The 25011-nt window shown below is 36.8% G+C and overlaps 1 protein-coding gene across 2 annotated transcripts in view; it reads right to left on the bottom strand.

Moving 5' to 3' along the window:
- Positions 1 to 25011, bottom strand: part of PCSK5 (proprotein convertase subtilisin/kexin type 5) — a 224567-nt gene that overhangs the window by 90934 nt on the left and 108622 nt on the right. For both annotated transcript variants that reach the window (XM_030237104.2, XM_030237103.2), the window contains exons 8-10: positions 24210 to 24422; positions 14846 to 14946; positions 7620 to 7723 (exon numbers count right to left, since the gene is read on the bottom strand). In XM_030237104.2, the coding sequence (XP_030092964.2) occupies positions 7620 to 7723; positions 14846 to 14946; positions 24210 to 24422 (418 nt within the window). The remainder of the gene's footprint in view (positions 1 to 7619; positions 7724 to 14845; positions 14947 to 24209; positions 24423 to 25011) is intronic.

Genomic DNA, 25011 nt, shown 5'->3' on the forward strand with positions numbered 1-25011 from the left:
TGTTCAATGTCTGCAATTAAAACCTTTTGCTTTGCAGAACTGTATCAGTTTATCAGTATTTTTTAAAATTTATTGATCCTGGTTCTTCTTTGTTAATACTGCAAAATAGAAATTTGCATTTCACACTAAGTGGCAGACTCTTATGGTTATGAGCCCACAGGGGAAGACTTTCAAACCTCTGCTTCCTCCCTGTGCCCCAGTTCTTTACAGGGTTTTCATAAATGTCTGAGTTGGGCCTGTTAAAAGGAAACAATGTCAAAGGTTATCACTCTCATGGTGTGCATCCTGTTAGAGCTGTCAATCCACTTGGCAATGTTTGGAATACTAGAGAGCTGCAGAGCTTAGCAATTTTGTATACTTTTATATAAGACAAACAGACAGGAAATTATCTCAGTAGTTAAACCGAGGCACTAATTTAAATTTTGTCTGCTATGCTGCTCATGGTTTGGTGACAATTCTGAATGCAATTATTGTAGAACATTAAAGCCTGATTTTGCCTTTTGCCTGCTATTACTCCTGCTTTAAAGCCATTTAATGTACATTTTAGAACATGTGTAAGTTTGACTTACAACATATGACCCCAGGAAAGTAATCAACTCTAAGACAAAATCATGATGGATGTCCATCCATTTTCCTTTATGTACCCCAACACAGGCTTGAAGCTTCCGCCTAAACTCTCTTTTTACATTTTTACAGCTTCATTCCTTACTTTTCAGAGGGAACAGAAAACAGAGTGTTGCAGATCCAAAAAGTAAATGAAAAGCTTTGATAATGAAAAATTTGAGGCTGGGAAAAGTAATAACGCCTCCCTGGCTTCTGTGGAAGATTCCCTTTCCTACTTTGTACATCCTCATTTCTGGAACTATACCGACAAATTCCTGACCTTATATGTCTTTCAACTAGAAACAACATTGTCTGTAACCTCAGTTTTGTCAGGAAGAAAAAAAAATTAATAAGTACAATCTAGGCTGGATAATTCAAGATATTTTCCAGCTCCCTTCCCCAAATCCCAAACAGATATTTCAGTTCTTACTCAAGGCTAGCAGAACTCAGTTACCCGGCAATTTGCTTAGGTTTAACATGCCAAGCACTAAAAAAATCCTAATGCAATTTTAATACTAAGTTAAAGAAAACTTTATTTATAGCTAGAAACTGAGCTGCTATATGCAAGAAGTAAACAAGAGTCACCTGGAAAGATCACAGAGACCATCCAGTGAAAAGACAGTAATTTTAGACTTGCTGGTAAAACATGCATGTTTTTACTCCACCTTTCCTCAGTTATCTTAATTTTCAAATCCAACCACACATCTTTTATCTAGCTGCAGCAAGGATTTCTGTACGAAGCACTTATAAAAGTTATGATGTTGACCATTGACTCATGTGGTATTTAAATGTGCATGAGATTCTTGAGGACACAGACCTTTCCAATCATACATGTTCTATCAGTGCTGGGGGAGACACAATTACTAGACAAGCTAGTAATTGTAGCTCGTTTACTTCTTTCCTGGTGCTGAACTAAATGCTGCCTTGACTTCAAACAACTTTCAGTCAGGAGCTATAATGCAAAAAGTTCAGATCAATCTAACCAGTTCAGCTAACAGAAGGCTAATACCTACCTCACATATTGTCCTATGTGAGGACAATATCTCTCTCAGACTTTACATCCATCAATCTGTTAAGGACAATCATATATAGAGAGTTAGATTGCCTTTTCCAAGAATATGTTTGCTGTCAGCCTACTTAGGATCACAGAATAATTTGGACTGGAAAAAATCCTTATGATCAAGTCCAACCACTAACCTTACACTGCCAAGTCAACTTCTAAACCATGCCCCCAAATGCCAGATCTATACATCTTTTAAACACTTCCTGGGATGGTGATTCCACCACTTGCCTGGTAAGTCTGTTCCAATACTTGACAACCTTTTCCCTAATATCCAGCCTAAACCTCCCTGTCACAATTCTTCTTGTACTTGGCTTGTTACATGTGAGAAGAGACAAGAGCTCCCTCAAAAGCTCCTCATCAGACTCAATAGCTCTGTTGCCTTTTTCTGGACATGCTCCTACCCTCAATGTCTTGTTGTGAGGGCTCCAAAACTTAACACATGACTTGACATGCAGCATCACCTCTGCCAGGTACAGGGGAATAGTGACTGCCCCGGTCCTGCTGGCCACACTTCCTGATCCAAACCAAGATGCCACTCGCTTCCTGCCCACCTGGTCAACTCAAGCTCATGTTCCAACTCTGCTAATGTTGATCAGCACCCCAGGTTCTTTTAGGCCAGGCAGCTTCTCAGCCACTGTTCTCCCGGCCAGAAGTGCTGCACAAGGTTGTTGTGACCCAAGTGCAGAACCCAGAATGCCACCTTGTTGCATTTCACACATTGGCCATTAATGCAGCCTGACCAGCTTCCTCTGCAGAGCCTTCCTTCCTCTCCAGCTGATCGGCATTCCATCCAACTTGGTGCCATCTGCAAACTGAATGAGGGTGCACTTGATCCCCTCGTCCAGGTTATTGACAAAGATATTAAACAGAACTGGCCCCAGTACTCAGTCCTGGGGAAAACCAGTAGTTACAGCTGAATTTACCACTCTCTGGGCTTGGCCATCCAGTCATTTTTTCATCCAGGGAACTGTGCATCCATCTGAACCATGAACAGCGAGTTTCTCCAGGAGAATACTGTGGGAAACAGTGGCAAAGGTTGCTCTGTACGTGTCATATGATGGCACTCAAGACCTGGTCCATGAACTTCCCTGGCACAGAGGTCAGACTGACGGGTCTGTAGACCCCAAATCCTTTTTCTAGACTCTTCAACTGGGATCTCTCTGGTTAACCAGGACTGCTGGTAAACGATGTAGAGTGGCGAGCTCTTGCACCAGCTCCCTCAGTACCTTTGTGTGAATCCCACACAGAACTGACCACATAAGGTTGTATGTATCTAAGTGGTGTGGCAGGTCACTGACCACTTCCCCTTGGATTATGGGGGTTTAATTCTTTTTCCCGTTCCCATCTTCCAGTTCAGGTACCTAAAGAACAATGGGTCTTATTATAGGAGAGGTATTCAAAGGTAAAAAGGTATTAACTACCTCATCCATTTCCTCATCCTTTGTCTTTCCCCCTGCAACCAATAAAGGATAAAGGCTACCCTTAACCCTTCCTTTGTTTGTAGGAACAATGTATTTATACATTGTATTCATAGAAGTACAATGTATTTGTACAATACAATGTATTTTTAGAAACATTTTCTAACTGCCATTTACTGCAGGAGCCAAATTGTGGTCTAGCTGGGCTTTGGCCCTTCCAGTTTTCTCACTGCATAAACTCATGACATCCTTGTACTTCTCTTGCGTATCCAGCCAGTAGTCTCCCTAAGATGATAAACTCATTTTTTTTTCCCTGAGTTCCAGCCAAAGCTACCTGTTCAGCCAGGCTGGCCATCCTTTAATATTTCAAGCACAAAGCCCCACTAGTCTAGCTTGCACAGGATATGGTGCTACCCCCTCCTCCTAGACAGACCAATGCAACTTCATGTGTTTGGTGTCTGATTGACAACTAAAGAAAGCTGGCATATTACAATAGCTAAACTCAAAGCTTTGGTTTCACTTGCTCCATCCACTGTGTGTATGAGCATTAGGGGTGGATAGGAGTTGATACTGGCTGCCAGTACCAAGTGAAAATACCAGGAAGTATCTGTAAGAGTGGAAGGTCTTTTTATAGATGAACAGCTTTGATTGTTTGACATACTCATCTATGAGTTATGAGCTTGCTGTTTTCCAAAAGTCTTATTGCCAGTTTCTGACAATGTCTTAAAAATATAATTTAAAATTTATTTGCATTTTAAAAATATTGAAAATATGCAGTACGGTATTTATGAATAGTTTATTTGTCTCCTCTGAAATGCACACATTGTAAAGATATTTTTGCTCATTTCTGAATTCCTGCCTGGCTACTGGTTACCACAAGATAAATCTGTCCAGTCTAGATCTCCTAAAGAGGAGCCTATATATACTCATCTCTTTCTCACTCCCAGACTAATGCTTTGCTAATACTCTGCTCACAACTAATATAATCACCAGTTTTATTAAATATTAAGCAATTATATTAAAAGGCTCAAAAATATTTAGTGACTAATCCTTTTCAGTGGTTACTCTTCAATGGAAACAGCAATACCTTAGCTAACCTAAAGGGGTGTGACATAACTCTGTTTTTACTCCTTGGAAATCGAGGTAATTTGGTTTCTCTGGGAAAATATCTTCTCTGGGCCTAGGAATGGACTGAAACTGAAAAAAAAAAGTGTAGAATTTTGATTTCATTTTATCTTATCTTTCAGTAGCATTTAATATCTGTGTACTGAAGTGTTATTGTCTGTGCTTCAGAGCCAGGAAGAGTGAAATATATTCTCTAAAAATTTCTCTGCAAATCAGTAGTACTCCCTATGAATGGTCTGTTTCTCCAGAGACAGAATTTCACAGTATGTGGAGCTTCACTTACAGACAAAGAACTGTTTATATGATTTGATCATTGTTTTCAAAACTGCAGTGTTTCATTCTCTATCTTTCAGCTCAAAGTCAGCATTAATGCAGTTTCCTTCTTATGAATGCACTTGCATGCTCTGTTGTTGACTAAACAGTTGACAGAACAAGGATTTGCATCCAATCTGCCATAGCAGAAACAGATCAACAATTTTGATATTTTCACAAAAACAGATGCTCTCAAGTATTTTTCCATAAAATCAGCTAATTAACTGCTTTAATTATTAAAAATCCCTTTATTGACAAATTATATGAACAACTGACTAAACAGAGAATAGCCCCAGTATTCAAGTCTTTTTTTAGACTACAAAATAACAAGTTCCTGAGAAAAGATGCATGCAGTCTGACAAGAAACAATAAAAAAACCCTACCAAGTAAAAATTCTTGCTCATTCCTGAGTTAATTCTATTGACATGAATTTAATGAGTAGTGTTTACTTGCCAGAAAATTAAACAAATAACAAGCACTGCTTTAGCAAATCACTTGCTGTCTTAAGTGTTTTTCATGAATTAATCCTTCTTTGTATAAATGTAAGGAGTAAAAAAATGAGATCTTGAACCCAGTAATGACATCTGTGAGCTCTTTCTGTGTGTTCTGCAATGGCAAAACCCTGCCAGGGACTATGGCAAGGGAGAGGGTTGCCATGCAGACCAGCAAAACAGCCCTCTGAAATGGCATGCTGACCCACTTTCAACTACCAGCTCTTGCTGACCCTTTGTTGAGTGAAAGGTTTTTTCAGGGTTTTGCTGTTTTTCACCCTTTCAGTTCTTATTTTTAAAGTGGCAGACAGGTTTTTCTCTTTATTCTTGTTTTTCCCTTTCTCCACCAGTATGCACTGAAGAAAGGTAGATTTGTTTCTTGTGACTGTCTGCTGCAGATAATGAAAAAAGGTCTTCCACCCCCTTTTAAGAACATGCTGTGGAATAACCATGGATCTTGTTATCAACAAGATTATGATACAATTCCTTAAGGAACTCAGTCCGATCAGAGTGTTCATCTCTGAAAAACCATACTTTAATTGTTACTCTTGGCAATAGTGAAGGATAATAATGTAATATTATACTAAATATTGCCACGTGCAATTAAAAAGAACTCATTCAGTCTTGCCAGCAGTGGTGTGCAAATCCCCTTTTGAATTCAGGTTCGGATGTTGTGATTTAAACTAAATCTTTTGCTTCTCCTTCTTCCAAAATCAACAGGAGTTTAAAGAGAGATGTATTTTTATTGGAAACATGTGCTTAGCCTAAGTTGCCAAAATAATTTAGCTAAAACTAATGCTTTTATTTGCGTTAAGGTTGATTCCTGAGTTGAGCAGAGGTCAAGCATTTAGCTCATCTTCCTCTTTTTCAATTTCACCATAGAGTCTACAGCAAGAGTTCAGCCAGTTCAAGTTGTTTTTCCTGAATTCAAGTTACAAAGTTGAACTTATCTATGTTTGTGACTTTCCATGAGAGGAGACAAAACCTTTTTTCATCTCTTTTCACTATATATGTGCTACAATGCATAGAAAAATGGTTCCAAGGATTCAGAATAAGCAGTGGTTCAACAGTGATTCAACAGTGCAAGTCCTGCTGCCAATGCTGCTGCTGGTGTGACCTTATTGTGTCCTATCTTTTGATAATGAGTGACAGCTGCTGTGAGATGACTCACAGCGTGTTTGCCTCTCTTGAGCAACAAGTGGAAAAACACTAAAAATATAGAATTTTGGAAGTAAGATATGAATAAAATAGCTCTGCTTTATGTTACTTGAAAGGTGTTCTTTGACCCTCATATAGCTTCAATAAACTGATGATAGAGTCACCATCTCCTGAAAAAACTTTTTACATCCTGGGAGATGTTTTGTAATAACAAATACTGGAATGTTATTGCAATTAAGGAAGTATCTATTTATGTTTTTTGTGTGGCATACACTTGTAAATGGGATAAAACCAGGCCCTCAAACATCAGAACCTTCACATGATTAGGAGGTCCTGATCAAATATCTATTTCTAAACACATTTTCTGTAGTTAGAGACTGGTTTGTATCCAAAAATAAAAAGAGCTTTTTTTTGGTTTGGTTTCTATGCCATTGCAACAAAAATGTCATAGGTCAGAATTATATATTAAAGATGCTCTATGGGAACAGTGCCTTGATCCAAAATAGATTAAATAAAAGCTTCAGTTTTAAAGTGAAACCAGGGCAAAGATTTGATAACTCTTGGATATTACATTTTTCTCTCAGGAGATCCTGGCACAAACAGATCAACTCTCATCTTATAAGATGTATGTCAGTTTTGGGTGGAATTCTTACGAAAACAGAACCAGAAATAAGCCATTCCAGGGTTTCGTTTAGGATGCAATACAAAGGGAAATCAGAAAGAACGTAATGAATGGGAATCAGAAGACAAACTGTGCTGAAATAAAATGTACAGATTCAAGGTTCTGCTTTAATCCATCCTGAAAATATATATTCTATTTAATGGCACAAGTGTTTACCTCTGCTTGCATTATAAAAGTGAAAAAAATGTTTGTAGGATGTAGCTTTTATCGAATTTTGAAGATGGTACAAAATTTTAGAAATCTACCCAACAGGTCACTGAAAAAATGATTACGTGTCTCAGGAATAGTCATGACAGCTCAAAATTCAATTTTATCCAAAATCTGAAAAAATTCTCACATATAAATAATGTAGGATTTATCATATGAAAATGAAATTTGAAAATACTGTTTCATCATTTTAAATTGATTGAAACTGTCAGTAATTCTGAGTGAGAACATGGCTGGAATCCAGAACTGCTGCATCTTCAACTCTACACTACTTTATCAGAATATTAGATATAAAAAGAAAAATTAAACACCAATACTTTACCTAGTTTTCCGGCAGCAGTGTATATGAGATGGAACTGAAAGGGACTAAGAAGATTGGGCCAATGCATTTTGTACCTGACAGTTTTTGCATTAGTCATTCTAAAAGGTTTCCCTTGTGTGAGAGAAGATAGGCCCCTTCAGATCAAGGCTGAAAGGTCTCGAAACTATGCACAGCATAGTATAGAACAAAATTATCAAACAGATTGCTCGTGATAGCAAAGAAGAAAGAAAGCTCTCACCCTTATAACCAGCTGCATTGGTTTTCCAGTCATTAGCATTCAGATGTCCTGCACGTGAAGTCCTGACAATGATGTGCTGTACATCTCTCCAGGTCAGAAACGGACTATGAAATAGGGGAAAAACAAAGTCACAGATCAGACATTCTACCGGGAGGTAGGGATACAAGGTCATGTAAGCTGAAAAATATCTAAAGCTATACAACTTTCCTTATCTTCTCTAATTTCCTTTGCTCCATTCAAAATACATGTTCCAATTTTACAGAAAAACTGTATGATATTATTTATACCACTGGGAGGTTTGCCATAAGCAGACTGTAACAATATATGATAATATTCTGCTGTATGAAACTTAAGGCAAGGTGAATGAGTACATTTCATAGAGAGGGAATTTTTATGACCATCAACTACTGTATCCTAATGAGTGCAAGGGAGAAGAAATCAAACTTTTGGCTTGCTGAAAATCTTTACTAAATCTCTCTAACTGCTAGCTTAAACTGGAAATTCCTCTAGACTTCCAGTTCCTATTGAAGCTATTCCAGGTTCCTCTGTTGTTAATAATTTATCTACTACCCCAGTCTTGGAATTCACTGAGAGTCTGTCAGTATTTTGCAAGAATTCCAAACAGCTGGATGGTTGGTGAGTTGCAAAGTAAGGGCCTGATTACACAGATAAGTATTCCTTTAAGGGATTCCTAATAACCTGTTCACCTGAAAGGTGAAAAAGATGCCATTTCTATGCTCACTGTGACATTAATACACATTTATCTTCTAGGACTAGGGCAAATCTTCAGGGATTGCAGTTTTCCTGTTTCCTCTATATCTCCAACAGGGAGAATGTCTTTTCTGAGAACTAAAGGTTTGGCTATCTTTTCTTTCTCCTTCCAGTTTTTCTATTACCTGCAAGAAGATGAATAGTATTCTCTTTAAAAATGCAGTGTAGTAGAGGGAATGATAAACTGAGCCACTAGACAATGAAGAGGAAAAAAGTATTGTGGCACAGAACACCAGGCACTAAGTAGCATTCTCAGAGCATCATTATCTGTCCCTATTGCACACGCTGCCATGATTCCCCTCAGCTGAAAACAGACCAGAATGGAATTTATAAGACCCAGAATTGGCTGCCTGCACTGCCCAGGACTATGCAGTCATTGAAAACCAGGCAAACCTTGGTTCTTAAACCAGATTCTTAACATATATTAAATATTCTGTTGTATTTAATGAGAGCAGATGCCTTCTCTCCCTGAGCATTTTTTAAAAACAGTACTATGCCTATAGGTACCTTTTTTTCTTATGGTGCAGTTTCTCACCCTAGGCTGCTGGACTAGAATGACAGTAATTGTTTATCCAGTTGGGCTGCTAAAAATCACTGAAATAAAGATTAAAAAGTCATGGCAAAAGTAAGGCACATTAAGGGTTTGTAGGATAGGATATCCTTCTACATGTCCTGTACAACATCATTTTAGTCAATTTGTAGCTCTACTTTGCAACATTCAGTTTATATCCATGCCGCATCTCCACAGTTTCTGCAATGCATCCTGCTCTCCTCATGAGGCAGCATTGAAAGGCTTTGCCATAGAATCCACAGCCACAGAATCACACAATGGTTTGGGCTGGAAGGGACCTTTAAAAATCATTTAGCCCAAGTACTCAGCAATCAGCAGGGACATGTTCAACTAGACCATGTTGCTCAGAACTGACTGAACTGACCTTGAATGTTTCCAGGCATGGGGCATCCATCACCACTGTGGCAATGTGTTTCAATGTTTTACTACTCTTATTGTAAAGGGAAGGGAAAAAAATCCGTTTTTTGCATTATCTTTATATTGGCTATTAGGATAAAATCCAGACATGTTGTGATAGGGCATGATGTATTCCTTTAGATGAACAGTGGCAGCTATGTAAAGGCAGCTGTACATCCACCAGCAACGGTGTTCTAATGTACCTGTGTCAAATCTGCAGTGCACATAGAGAAAAAAAATCCTAAGTGCCAAAAATCTAACAAACAATGGCCTGATTTGCAGGCTGATAATGATGAAATTGGGAGGAGAAAACCCCTGAGAGAAAGGCATCTGAATTACATATTTTATTATGTCATCTCCAAAGGCACAATAAAATGAGACTGTCCAAAAGACAGTCTCACCGTCTGATTAAAAACAACATGGAAAGAACAGCAACAAAACCTTGGGTTAATTGCCACTCTTAGAATCAGCTTGACTGTGAAGATGGAGAAGGCTAGCATTGTCTTAGGTTAACAAGTTATTGCTAGCATTAGCTATGGTACAGAGGTTATTGACTTGACCTGTCTTTCACTTTCAAAAGATTTTGACTATAGAGACACTGCAATTCAGTCAAACTGCTCTTCTTCCACCTTCCTCCTTTTACTCCCACAAGGAAGTGACAGGAAAAAGCAGCTGGGATCCCTGCTCTCAAGGTGAACTGCCAGAAGTGCCTCAAGTGTAACTTCAGAATCTAGACTCTAAAAGCTGATGCTGGAAAACACTTGGAGAACCAAGAAACTACAGGGGATAGGACTTAAAAGTGTCAACTGAGAAAATGCCAACTGAGATTTCTGAAAAGCTTATGCAAATTAAACACATTGTCCTGGCACCACAACAACAGCTATCCACTAGTTTTATTTCTAGCTGTTGCTCCAAAGCACAGACACAGAAAAACTCAATGAACAAGTTAAAAATCATCACAATCAAACATTACTTGTTTTCAATCTTGTTTAAGAAATGTCTGAATGGAATTTTCTTAAAACCTTTAAAATTCAAGTTAAATGGAAAATTTCAGCCTGAATGGTTATTCTTTGGCAAATTTATATGTAACTGAAGACAGAAACAGGAACTAAAATACACCCAAATCAATGTCAATATAATAACTGAAATTCCATAAGTGGCATAGGTGGTTAAACCTCAAGATCTAAAGTAAGCATTTGTTAATGGCTATGTTTTTCAAATACTTCAATATTAAGAGCAAACTACTCAAAAAATGACTTGACAGCACTTCCTCAATTTACCTCAGCTGTCTCATCACTTTTAACCTCTGACTATATTTATGACAAAGCTCCCATAACTTTGATAACAAAGAAATATGTTCTCTGTATCCAAAGTTGTACCTTGCTAGACAGTGCACTGCTTTTCTCCTTTCTGTAAGAAAATCAATCTGAAGTATGCAAATATGTGTTGCCAGAAATCCAAAGTATCTAACTCTGACACTGTTGACCCCTTACAACTTGACTCCATTTTCCTTTTTTCTCAGTGATTGCACTTGGTGCTACTGTCTTCTAGAGGAATATGGTACATTGTCACTTCTCTGTCACTAGTATGTGAATTCACTAAAATTCTTTAGTTCTTCCCAGCACTAGCTTGTTCTAGACTTGGTTCATGTAAAAAAAAAAGCAAATGCAGGAATGACATTGACCTGTTAGAGCAAGTTCAGAGGAGGGCCGAGGAAATGACTGGAGCCATGAGGCACCTCACCTTTGAAGAGAAGATACTTTCTTTCAGAGAGTGGGTTTAGATTACATCTTTGCTGGCAGGGTGGTAAAGCACTGGCACAGGGTACCTAGAGAAGTGGAGGGTGCCCTCCCCTTGGAATTATTCCAAGGCCAGGCTGGATGGGGCTCTGAGCAACCACATCTTGTGCAAAGAGTTTCTGCTGATGGGAGGGGGTTGGAACAAGATGATCCTTAAGGTCCCTTCCAAATGAAGTAATTCTAAGATACCATATCACTCAAGTGAAGAGAATCATGGAAGAAGACAGACTCTCCCCATGGCTATATTGCTGAGTATACCACAAAGTAGAAAGGTAGCAGACTAATACTTCCATTTCAGTTGCTGCTTCTTACTAAAGAAACTCATTTATACACCACATGGTGGAAAATATGCATTGGCTTACAGACAGGAACACACAGTTCAGTTGGGGATGTATAATACATTCTTCTGTCAGCAACATAAGGGTTTTTATTTAAATTTGGCTTCTTCAAAGGAACATGGCACAATGGTCTCTGGAACAAATACAGGGCCATTGTGTCTCCTGACTCTGATTTCCCCAAATCCCAAATCCAACCTTTTTATCAATGAGAAAGGTATCTCTGCTACCAACAGGAGATGGTACTATGCAATGAAAATAGTTTTTTTAGTAAGAAAATTGCTGTCTCTGTGCACTAAATTGATTATACTTATTTTCTCATTTACAACTAGAAAAATTTGACATCATGTAATGACTAAGCGCAACACACAAGCAAGCATTTATTCATAGGATCTTATCAAGGAACTAGATATACTAGGAAACATCAACTGGCTACAACTGAAAAGCAATTTACTCCTGAAATACCATAAGAAAACTGCAGAACTCGAAAATTAAGAGATGTCTGTGTGATAGTTGTTGTCTATTTACAATCATGCACTGCAACCTCAGGGATTCCAAACAAGCAGTCAGAAACTTAGTTACAATTCTTTGATTCCTGAGGAAAAACATGCCACTTTGATATGCAAATACTAGATAAAAATAATAAAAATGTGTTCACATTATGCATAACAACATCCTCAAACAATTTGTTACCCGGATTTCAGAAGCAGATTGCTGTTGGAAGAAATGGCTAAGTGGAGGGTTCAAGTCAGTAGGCAGGTAAGAGATCCTCCATCAGCTATTTGCCAATCCTACCATATGGGGCTTGTCAAAGAAAGAAAGTGTGAGCAAGACATAAGTCTTGCTTTGTCTTTGTTTGGTTTAACGTACCTTTGTATGTGAGTTAAAGCAACCTCTTGGCCATTCTAGCTCACACCCAGGCCATATTAGTGCTCTGCTCAACTCATGATGTCTTCCAGGAATAGAATTTGCCTACTGGGCAAAACTGACTTTCATAGACTCAAAACCTTTCCATGGTATAAACTGCTGTGTTTTCCAGCACAAAGTGCATTATTACAAAGTCAAGAAGTGTTCAGGACTAATTTTTAAGCAGCTCGCTGTACAAAGAATGTAGCTAACCTTGCAAAACCCTTTTCCAACCTGTCTTTTGAAAAAGTTTTCACATAAACACTGCCATTAGTAGAGGTACTAATAAGGAATCTAATGAAGAATTTACAAAAATGCAAACTCTGTTTGAAACAAGATAGTTACAGTAAGCTAAGACAGTTACAGTTAACTAAGACACAATATCATGTGTCCTTTATATCCCATTTTAAAAGTGTTGTAGAAAATACTTCAATGGTTTCAAAACTTCCTAACATTTACTTAGGGTCATCTAAATTGAGAGGCATCACAGGTGAAAAATACAACCTGAATTTCAAATCACATAAATAAGAAATCCAGGAACTGTACTTCACAATCTATAATGTCACAAGAACAAAAATTTCTCCAAACTGGTGAAGAAAACCAGTATGGGAAGCAATAGCATGGGAACTAGTTTTGTCCCTAGCTTCTCTTTGCTTTTTAACTTCTTTTTTTTTTTTTTCTTCTGTTTTATTTACTGGCTGTGGTTAGCAGCAGTGGCAGATTTAAAGTACACATAAGAGAGAAAAGTTAGTGAATGAAATACAAATGAATAAAAACCATATTTATGGTATTATTAATATAATTCCTTTGGATCTACTCAAATATAAAGGCTAAGATCTAGAAGCAGAACCTTCCATTAACTGGAATGGAACAGAATCTAAAAGAAGGCAAAGTCAACACATTTTCACTCTGAAACCCTTTTTAGTACCATGGAATGGAGCACTACAAATAGAAAAGAGTTACTAGGATATTTAGTCACTGGCACATTTTATCTCCATCACCACATATAAAGCTTTACCACAATCTTGTCTTTATGTCTATTACAGCTACTATTAGTTTTGAAAAAAAATGCTAGTCCATATGCACTAATATGGATTTCCCACTGGTAGAGTCACTGAAGGTCACAGAGAAAAACGGGTAAGCTTCTCAATGTGTTTTAAGATGTCACAACCTGCTTTGTTGCAGATCTTTTAAGATATAACTTTTCTGAAACTTTCAACTACAACAAAACAGAAATAATCAATTACCAATTTCAGTTCATTAAGTGAAAATAGTGAGAAAAACTGACAGCAAGTTGGAATGTATGTACACAGAGTCTTATCTGCATTTGCAGATTGTTTGAAATGAACTTAAGGATTTTAAAACTGGGATTAAGAGGAGTTTTAAAAATTAGAAACCTCCCACAACAACACTATATTAACTTCTCTAAATACCTTTGTCTCTGATAACTGTGTTAAGAAAACACATTTATAATGCCACATGTGCTGCACTACTTAAGATTATGTCAGGTCTTCAATTACAAATTCTTATGCTTATAACTCAATGGCAAAAAGTATTCTGTGCCAAATATTGGGTCAAGCTGTCTTCAAATCTTACTTTGTTCAAAGAAAATGGCTGACCCCACAGGAAACTAGTTTCCTTCAGAATTCAATAGAATCAATCTCTTAGAACTTAAAAAGACTGAGTAGGATTTGGGGTAAAGCATTTCATCTTAGACCTGCAGGTATTATCCAACAGAGTACAAAGTAATGCAAAAGGTTCTAAAATCCAGATTTACCTGAGGATCACCCACATTTCTGCTGCTCCATGAAGCACATTAGAGATACATATTAGGCATAAAGAACAAAATCATGCAATTGAGAAAATGCTTTTAAGACAGAAAATTTTTTGAGCTAAAGGTACAAGGACTATGGAGCTACACTATTAATGGTTTGTAGAGCTGACAAACTTGACCCATGTTAAAAAACAGACTTGTGTCAGCATGCAGAAATTGCAATTTTATTTTTCATGCTACATTAACTTATGTTCAGGTTAACCTAACACCTCCAAAAACTTCTTTCAGTGTTCAAGAACCAACATCCCTAAGAGGAGCCTGGTGAATAGAGGAGGTGGCCTACAGTACCCTGCAGGGTAGAGCAGACCTAGGCAGCCCTCTGAATGAACTGTAAGACACTGAGAGGATGCTACACATAATTTAATGAAAACCAGATATGCTCAACATTGTTTCATCTTACTTCAACATTGAGTACTCTGTCAGCATCTCCACAGTGTCAGCTTTCCTTCATGTGAAGTAAGCTTGGAGACCTTTCCTCCCCTTAGAAGGTTACTGTATATTGTGACAAGAAAGGTTCCAAAGCACTGTGTGAAGTCTGCATAAAGGTACTGGATGAACGAGAAATATCTTCCCGTATGCTTAATTTTTGTTTCAGAATATATCTCAGATCTTACTTTGCTTCCAGTGCCAGGGCAATGATGCCTGCAGCCATAGGTGCAGAGGCTGAGGTTCCAGTATGGCTGTCTGTGCAACGCTGCCTCAGGTCTGTAGTAATCTGGAAGAAATTGAATGTGTGAAATTAGAACACAACTTCAGAAATCAGAGCATGTTTCATTTACTTGAATGAGTCACATGTATGTGGAGAGTATTTTCTTCTTTAACTGCAATGAAAGGAAGATACATGATGTTAGATGTTCTGAACTTGAAGTCACTTGTGAATTAAACAATATTCTCTAAACTGCGCATGGCATGATCAACAAAGACACTTTTAAACCAGAAAAGCATGCAGAGGGGTTTCAAACGGCACAACTGCAATTCTGTCCTTCTGTTTGGATTTACAGAGGACTTTCCCTCCAGGAATCTCAAAGTGCTTTACAAAGAGGAAGGAACTAAATCTTATATACAGCCTGCATATGCTCATTTTAGAGACGATATAGAGGTATGGAGGGTTTGATTAAGTTGCCTGAAGTCACAGTGGAAGTATGTGACACATGAGAATACAGTTTTGCTCATGCTAAGTACCCTGTTTAATCTTTCATTTACTCCTTATGCAATAAATCACATTAAATTAAGCAGTAAATCATTGGAAAATCGTGATGTGATCACAAATTTTGCCCAGCCATCACCAGCCAAATAGATGTTTTCAGTTTTAAATTGTTACATAGTATTTATAGATAATTACATGCTGCACATATGTATTTTCTTATGTAATCTAAGTGGATGTACAAACTGTAATGTGCAATACCAACTAGACATACAGCCTTCTATTTAGCGTTAGGATGCTTCTATCCAATAATGAATTTTAGACAGATGCTTTTTGTAAGAATGTAAAACACGCACAAAAATGTGTTTATTCTAAATCTTGCTTCTTTCAAGGCAAAGTGATTCTACTCTGCGCTTGTCTTCCTGAAGAAGTGGTTCTTTGCAGGAGCAATGCAGAAGAGGTAGGATGTCACTTCTACCTAGCAGAAGCTCTGGCAAAACCCATGCAGACTGGAGAACAATTGTTTGAAGACAATTGTTCAGCAATTGTCTTCAAACAATTTTTTGACAATTGTTCGGCAGTCTACAGCAGGGAAACCTCCATGAAGGTGCATGACCTGTGATGTCAAAACTTATTCTGAGAATTTCAGTCACTGCAAGATATAAAATATCTGCCTGAGGGGCAGAGAAATTGCTTACATAACATTTTATCTAAGAACATGGAATTATTGTGTCCTATTTCACCAGTATTGTACTTCATTTCCAACACAGATTTGCACAAAGATGGGAGAAGGAGAGGATCAGATGATCAAAAAAATCACAAAAAAGCACAGGGCATGTAAAAATGCCTGTCTAGCTCCGAAACCTCAAGATACATGAAATGTGATCTAAAAAACCAGCTGCATCTCATCTGGGCAGAACATAAGCAAATGTGTACAGGAAGGATAGGTTTCACACTTGATGTTAGCTATATTCAGTATATTACATGGTTTGTATAAGGCTGATGAAAATTCTCACAACATGTAAGCATATGCCAGTTAACACAGAAGATTTCTAACAGAAAATCTTCTAAAAGATTTCTAACAGAAAACATTTCAACAAGAAAATGTTGAAAACAAGTAAGGAGCAAGTGAAACAATATGGAAGCTTCTAAAAATTGAAAAAGACATGAAAGAATTTATAATGTTGGATCCTCAAATGAATAAACTTACCAGGGGCTGAGTTTCTTGATTAATGAAGTCTAAACAGAACTTTTTGCCCCCTATAATATTCTTCATTTGTGCACACCTTGTTAAATAATTTCTTTTATCTGTCATTGGCTAGAAGTTGAAACCTCATAAATAAAATATTCATGTAATTTCCTTCTCTCTTGCCCTATTACCTACTGACTGTCTATTCATTTAGATGATGAAAATTACCAGCGTTGGGTAAAGCTTTAAGCACAGAAATTGTGTAAGTGCTGTGACAAAGAGATGAAACTGCAGCAGGAACAGCCCTAACACTGCATTGCCTATATGTGCAAATTCATTTTCCAGGTGGAATTAAGAAGTCTGAATACTGGATGATGACATGCACCCAGAGACATTTAAGATGCAGGTATCCCATTTGGAAAATACTGGTCAGTGCTGTGGTAAGGACCAGAAGGAAGGCCAGGAAAAAGAGAGTGAAAAGGGATTAAGACATGCTCATGCCTTTCATATCGTGGTACTTTATGCCCTGCATAAAAGTAGAGCAACAAGAGCATGAAGGGCAACAAATCATCCAGGAGCTCAGGCAGGAAAAAAAGTGCTATCACTGCAGTTTTTCCCTACGGGTCAGCCTCTGTCAATACAGTGAAACTCACACTGAATTGTGCTATCCTTGTTTGTCATCCTTTGGAAGAGCGTCCTTCCAGACAGATTTTACTGTCCTGTTGCTACAGATATCAAGCACAACAAGCCCCGATGTCTCTTTAATTGGCAACACTGTCCCTCTTGTTCTAAGTGGATACTGTGGTAGCAATTTGAACCCTTGTCTTCCTTTTAGCAGATACTTCAGCCGAAAATGTGTTGAGAAAGCTTTGTAGGTGTGACTGCCATTTGAGCTAATTCAAAAGAAAGTTACTGACAGGAGCTGAGATGTTTAGGTGTAGATTACCTCCAAGATCTGAGGTGGATCCGAGGGATCACGATAAAAGGATGTGGTGTTTGATAGCACCATGAAGCTGCCATTAGAGTACATTAGCAGTCATTCTGATTGTTAGGGTGGGGAGAAGGAGAAAATTTAACATCTTTCATTGAGTATAACACAGCTGTTGATCTGTGAAAATGTTGATTCAACTTCCCAAGAAAAGTCCATGCAGTATTTCTAGGGCCAAGAGTTACAACAACTTCTAAATAAGTTCATCCAAATAGGTTTAATTGAAGACAATGACAAAGTTTTTGGTATTTGCCTAGATTAATCAACATGAAATTAGGCACAGACACCTTGATGAAAGGTTATAAAAATCATTGCAATGCACTGTAATACCTCCCACAGGCATTTGTGCAGTTTTCAGAAAAAACAGGCATTTATTAAAGGAAAAAAATCTAGACACGTAGTAACAGTTCCATAGAAGCAACTTGCTCTGAGCAACTTGCTCTCTGAAGAAGATGCCAATTTTGTACAGTTATTATTAAGGCTGAATCATCAATCTTTCCATAGTTTTACCAACTGGGAAATTAATGAATAAAGTAAAAAATGGTATTTCTCTTAGCAGAGAACAAGCTCACATACCCTCTCTCAAGTCTCTGCATTTCTTTGTATTTCATATTTCATATTTCATGACATGAGTTTTCTGAAGTGATTGAATAATTTTTTACCTTCTGCTACAGTTCTTCAAGACACATTGACTTCTGTGAATGTGTCCCAAGAAGAGAAAAGATTTTAACAAAAATCTATTCTACGTTCTATGCAGCCTATGCATCTGTATGTACCCAGAAGAGAAGATGCCACATTGTGTCCTGTGATTATCTGGTGCATATCTTGATAACCTGAGTGAGTTTCTGAAGGAGAACAGGCTTTCGTATTTTAAGAACTGGCAGGAGACAGGGTGGACTTTCTTTCATTGTTTCAGTTTTAAGTTCTGCTTAGAGTAGTTTATCAGCAAGAAGAGAAAGAAAATCAGCTGATGAATTGCTATTTTATCAGAAGACAACAAAATGGGTGGAACATGAAGTAGATACGTTATTTGCAGAAGGTAAGTAATTTAACAGGCTTATAAATCATATCTATAAGGAACTTTCTGATATCAAAATCTTAGTGTGTTACAAAATCATTTGAAAAACAAATTCAAAGGAAACGCATTTGTACAATATGTTTGATAAGAACTATATAGATAACTGTATTATGTGGTGCTTAACCTGTCCTAGGCCCATGATCTGGGAGGGGGAAGCTGTCTTTAAGCATTGTCCTATGACATTCAAAGTAGCAAAGAAGAGAACATTATGAAAAAATACCTTGACAACTGCATTTTATTAGCCAATGCTTCTGTACTCACTGAGTATCAGAGGTAATATCTATAAAGAACTATAATTGTACAGTCTTTACCTATTGTCCATTTGTCTCTGTTCCACAGCGAGAGTTTCTATGCCTGTAACTATGCCAGCACTTTACAGCTGCACTTGAAAACACTTAAAGTAATTCTAGTCCTTTTCCATAAGAGTCCATGTAAAAGGCATATGTCTATCGGCATCTTTGGAACATTTGCATGCTTTGAGCCTTTTAATATATGCAGAGGGTAGAAACTTGGTTCATAAGGGGCTAATTATCACTGCAATAAAACTCAGTACAGTAGAAAGTCAAGTGCACTTGGTGTACTTTCCTGAACAGCAAGGAACTCTTCCAAGAAGGTGTGTCTACCTGTAACTCTTAGCTTAAAATATTTTAAGCTGTCATTGTATATGACAAGAAAACCCCTCCAGGACTAAAAAAGCTTCTAAAATTATGTTACATCCTATATTTTTAACAAGCAATTATAAAAAGTGGGTAGTAATGAAAAAAGAAAAAAAAGTGCTTTGTGTAGTTATAAAAGTGTTTGTGATTCTATTACTCCATATTGAAATCAAATAATTTTTATAACAATTTTTGTCTACAAAGTGAGTTTCTAATACTTGCTTACTGTTTGCTCATTTACCTTATAATACATTCTACACTTACTGGACAGAAAAACGGAGAAGAAAAGATAAAAGAAAGATATTCAACTAAAGAATTGCAAGGAAAAACAGGAAGGAATTGTGAAATGTGACATTATACAACTGTAGCCTATTCACTATTCCTAAGTCTTGGGTAGGTATTTCTGTACCACAGCACTGTAGAATCTCACATGATATTGAAATCTGTGCTGTGTTACATAAAAAAAAGAAGAAGAAAAAAGAAAGAGAGAAAAAAAAGAGAAGTCAGTTCATTTGATGTTGGTTGTAAATCCTATGTCAGGTCACTTCTTCCTAGGTTACTGCTGTGGTATTTTGAATGTAGGAGTCTCACTCCAACAAACAAAATCATCTTATGATCTGATCAAGCATGGTTACTCTTCAAATTTTGGCATAAGAGTTGAACCCTGCATTACTTGCCAACTGCATATAAATTATATGCATAACAGAATTTGGATAATTTAAATTTAATAATAATCTTGCTATTCACTCTGTATTGTTATTTTTCCCTTTAAAATTAAAGCAAGCTCTCAGTATCTTGCGAAAAGATATGAAGTCAACCTTTGACTCAAAAGGACCATCAGTCTAAACAAAAGTGTGAGATATGATGTAATGAAAAGGATGCATGGTACCACATATATAGTTTCTAGACTCTTCTAGCACTTAAAAGCAGTTTAAAAAGTTTATTATTTGAAATATTCAGTTCTGTCTTGAGTTCACTTTTTGTTTCCAATAACACTTCCTTTCAAGTTAAATGATACTTGATAGGACTTTAGGAGGACTGAATTTTGGACATGAAAATAGCAGTACAATCATTAATGCTCTCAAAACAGACTGTAAGCAAGAGATTACACAGGTAATAGCAATATTCCTGTCTCCATGTGAGGGTGTGTATGCTGAAAGGACTTCTCAATAATCAGTTTGAAAAACTGGCATCACAATTTCAAGGAATTTCTCACTGGATTATAGCATAACAGAATCACATACTTATCCCTTATGTGGGCAGCTGGTTTACACACAACACAAACAGAAGCTACTTATCTCCACTATGCTGTATCACTTCATCATTGAAAGTATCTGGAGAGCAAACAGCCTTACATGGCTTTAAATCCCAAGTACCTACAGTAAAACATGGAAGAGTTGTGTGTTTCAAAAGTCAATTGATAATAGTAGGAAAAAATAATAGCAGGAAAAAATCTTGGTAGGAATTTTATAGTCTGATTGTCAAGCATTTGGGATCAGTGACTCTTGCAACTGCAACTGTAAGGTTGCTTCGCACAAGAGCAGTCAAGTATAACTTACATTCTGGCAAACAAATGGTCAATAGACTTGGGTTAATTCTTATGGCTACTCAGACTTTTGCCACTTACTGTGCAAAATGATGCACACTGTAGCACTAAACTAAAACTGGCATATGGAACTGAACTGCTGATCTGAACAGTAAAACCAATTCATCTGACTAGTAAAAACAGTGCTTATAGAATTCATGGAATTAAATTAAAAATTATTTTTACTTATCTCTGATATTCAATGTGAGATCTCTAAGGGAGACCCCACTTAAGAACATTTTTAGAGACATATTTTTAATTCTTTTCAATACTGTTTATGTGAATTATCTTCCTTAATTTTCTAATTATGGGATAATTTGTGTGCATTCTATATATATAATTATTATCTCCTTTGTAAGGTATGCTTTTCAAAAATCCTATAAGAGATTAACCTGCCTGTATTAGCACACTGTAAAGTTCCAGAAATGGTGGGTAATATACTTCAGCAAACTAAAAAATTACATGTTTGTGTTTCATGAGAAATCTTTAACAACAAAGGTGAGATCACCTCCAAGTGTTTTTGATCCTAGTGCAAGACATAAGGGAGTGAAATGTCAGAAATTAGCCATGTTCTCTTACTGAAATAGTAATTCTGTAAAAGCAGAAAGTGTGTGTTAATTAAAAAGAATGAATGACAATCATCAAGAAAATTACATCTATTAAGAAATCAGAGGAAGGAATGAACAAAGCTCAAATTAGCAATGTAGGTAAGTACAAATAAGGACTGAGAAATACAGAGGTATTTTACTCGATATTAAAAACATGAGCAAGGATATAAAGAAACAGAAATTAATTACTTTTTAGGATAAAAGATGCAGAGAGGCAATGAGGAAAGACAAGATTAAATGGTGAACCCTAAAAAATAATGCATGTTTTACTTTCAAATACATCAGAATCAAAATAATCCCCAAACCTGTTTTAATTGTCCAGAGATCATAGTTTATAGTAAACAGTTATTTCATTGAATGCTTCTTTTTGGAAAAAAAAGTCTAAATTAAATTTTCAGAGCATAGAAAGATGATAAATTATCTTCCTATTTATCAAGTGTAAAACAGTTGATACAGGATTTAAACTAATTACTAATAGATTAATTAGCTAGTAGTATTCTCAGTGGTGGATAACATAAGATGTTGGAAAAGAAATTTGTCAAAGTACTGTACTATTTTTTTCTAGCCATCACTTTGGCTGAAAGTAATATACTCAGCATTTGACAAGACATATCATGTAATACTGCACATTTTTTTAAAAAGTATTTAAATTTAAGAGATTTAAAACGTACATGATGCAAAATACATTGATTTAAACTGGGATAATTATATGGTCAAAAAAAAAAGCATGTATAAAAAATTAGAAGCAGAGAAATTATATATACCCTTATAGCATATAGAAGAAATTATAGCTGCGTATAATCAGGTCTTCTGCAATTTGGTTCTTGGCCATAGTATGACCTAAAGCTTTTACCAAAGACATGGAAGAAAACACCAGCACCTTCAGATGAGTATTGGAGAAACTTGTAAAATGTCAAAATGCTGATGAGGTCTGGTCTGAAGGCAAGCTGATAACGGTGGAATAAGGAGATCCTAACTACCCTTACATATTTCCTTGAACCACCAACTTTGAAAAGGAGAAGCAGAAGCTCTGAAAATGGACTGGGCATCACACAGTGATAGGCACATTACATGATAGTGAAGCTAACAAGTCTCAGTCAGAGTCAATATATAAATAAATAGAAGAAAACTGACCTGACACCCACAGACACCCATTTTCCTGTGCTTTTGTCAATGAATACTGCTACTACCTGACTGGTGTGTCTAGTTTGGATTTTAGAAGCTTGCAACATGAAAAAGGGTTTATAAGAAAACATGACTTAAGATAGAATGATACAAGAAGCTTACCTTCTGTTATCAAAAGGGATTAACTGTCTGGGCTATATTGGCAGAGAGAAGACAGACAGCTGGAGTGGACTTCATACTAGCAATAAAATCTGTGACACCAAATGTTTAGAAAGCAAAGCTAAAGGGGCCCAGAGAGCAAACAAGAGGAATTTTTTAGTATCAATGAATAATTAAAAGCACTTACACTAAATTTCAGTGATTTTTTTGTCACAGAAAACTTTGAAAGCAACATTGATTGTATTTATAAAAATTGCTGTTGACTTGACAGCAACTGCTGGATTCAAAGGACTCAGGGACGTCCTACAGACTTGGCTGAGTAAGAGGTCAGGCTGGAGGACCACAATCACATCTGCTCAGCTTATTAGTCTCACTTAAACATGAAGAAATTAGTGAATATTTTGTAAAGGACAGTGAAGGGAATTTAATCACAGAAGTGAGGACTCCTCGTAGATACAGTAATTTTTAAATTTATTATTATTTATCAGGGATAACAAGAAACACGTCAGGAAGAGAGAGAGAAGACTTCAGTGAAGAGCAGCAAGTAAATAACAGAAAAATCACTGGAATGAAGAAAGATCTCAGAACAAGTTTAAAACAAAAATTAGACCATCTAAAATAACTAAGAATCCAAGAAGGGATGGCCAGCATACCAGAATCCTGAAAGACAAGGCAGATAGTATTAAAAAAAAAAACATAGAGGCAAATATTTGTAAGTCTTTATTGACACCAAGAGAAGAATCTGCTAAGGACCAGAAAGAAAGGTTAGATGAGTCCTTAAGAAAACATAAGGAAGAAAAAAAAAACCCTCCAAATCCTTCAATTTTCTGATCCAGAAGTAATAAATTTCTGTAAGTTAAACACTAGAATAAATAAGTAGGGGAGAGGACTATATTAGCAAACCTTATCAACCTGAGAACAAAGGTTTAAAAGTTTAAAAGGAGTAGAACGTTGAATACTGGAAAATATCCTGAATGCATTCATTTCACAAAGACAAATAGGATATACAAATGCTAATGATATCAAAAGATTATCCAAGAGAATTAAAACTATTTGTCATTTTCAAGCAAAGAAGAGAACATTAGGGAAAATAAATGCTGGCTGCTAAGGAATAAAAAGAGGAACAACACAGAAAAGATGGGTACTGAGCCGAATTTTCCTTACAATATATTTCCAGAATAGGAAGCAATATGAGTAATAAGTGACAGTCACTGAATGTAAAAGAGGAATGATGCTGTGTCAAAACAAATCTGAGAAAACAGGTATCTAGGTAAACTGCTAATATGTGTGCAAACTTAAAAAAAAATTTAAAAAAAAAAAATATTGAAAATCGATTTAAAACTGAGGGAAGATATTGGTGCAAATGATTTCCCTTTCTTTCCATCCCCCAAAGTCACTGTGCAAAATACAAAGACATACACATGAGAAAACAAATAAAACCCATACTATTTTCCTGTCATAGGATTCTCCACTGCTGTATGTTGTAGCTAGTGTGGATGCACATTCTTCCAGATACCACGGCTTTTTCCCACTTTCAGCTGTGCTGCTTATGGAGATAGTGTAGATGCTATTGGTGTAGCCATCACAGGAGCAGTGGTCTCGACTTCTTCCACCATTTCCAGATGCCCAAACAAAGACTGAACCTAAGCCTCTTCGTCCCTGTTTGGAAACAGTACAAAAGATTTGATTAATAATTCTTCTTTTCTCCCTCAACTGCTTAATGGCCAGGTTTTTCTCCCCCAAAAGACATTTCATGAGAAGACGAAACTAAAAAAAACTACTTGAGAAGAAAATTTGAAAAGAGAACAGGATTTAGCAGATTTCACAATCACAATTAGAAAAATTGAGAAAATGAGTGGTATGAGCACAGAAACAACTTTTATACAGTGTTTGTTGGTCTGCATCTATATTATGCAGATGTACCAAGAAAGTCATGCTGAAAACTCAGATGAAGTAGTAAAATATCATACTGGGTGAGCTTTTTGGGTTGCAAGCACTCATTGCTGGCTTACGTCAGCCTCTCATTCACCAGCACCCACATGTCCTTCTTCAGTCCTTAGCACGACTGCTTTTGATCTGTTCATCCCACAGCTTGTATTGATACTGAGGGTTGCTCTGATGCAGGCTCACCACCTTACACTTGGTCCTGTTAAATCTCATAAGACTTCCTGGACTGTCGTGCCAGGCCCCATTGGCACCTATTGACCTTGTCCAGGTACCACTGGATAGCATTGCATCTTTCAAGAGC

This window comes from Serinus canaria, chromosome Z (assembly GCF_022539315.1).
Source record: "Serinus canaria isolate serCan28SL12 chromosome Z, serCan2020, whole genome shotgun sequence".
NCBI classification, from domain to species: domain Eukaryota; kingdom Metazoa; phylum Chordata; class Aves; order Passeriformes; family Fringillidae; genus Serinus; species Serinus canaria.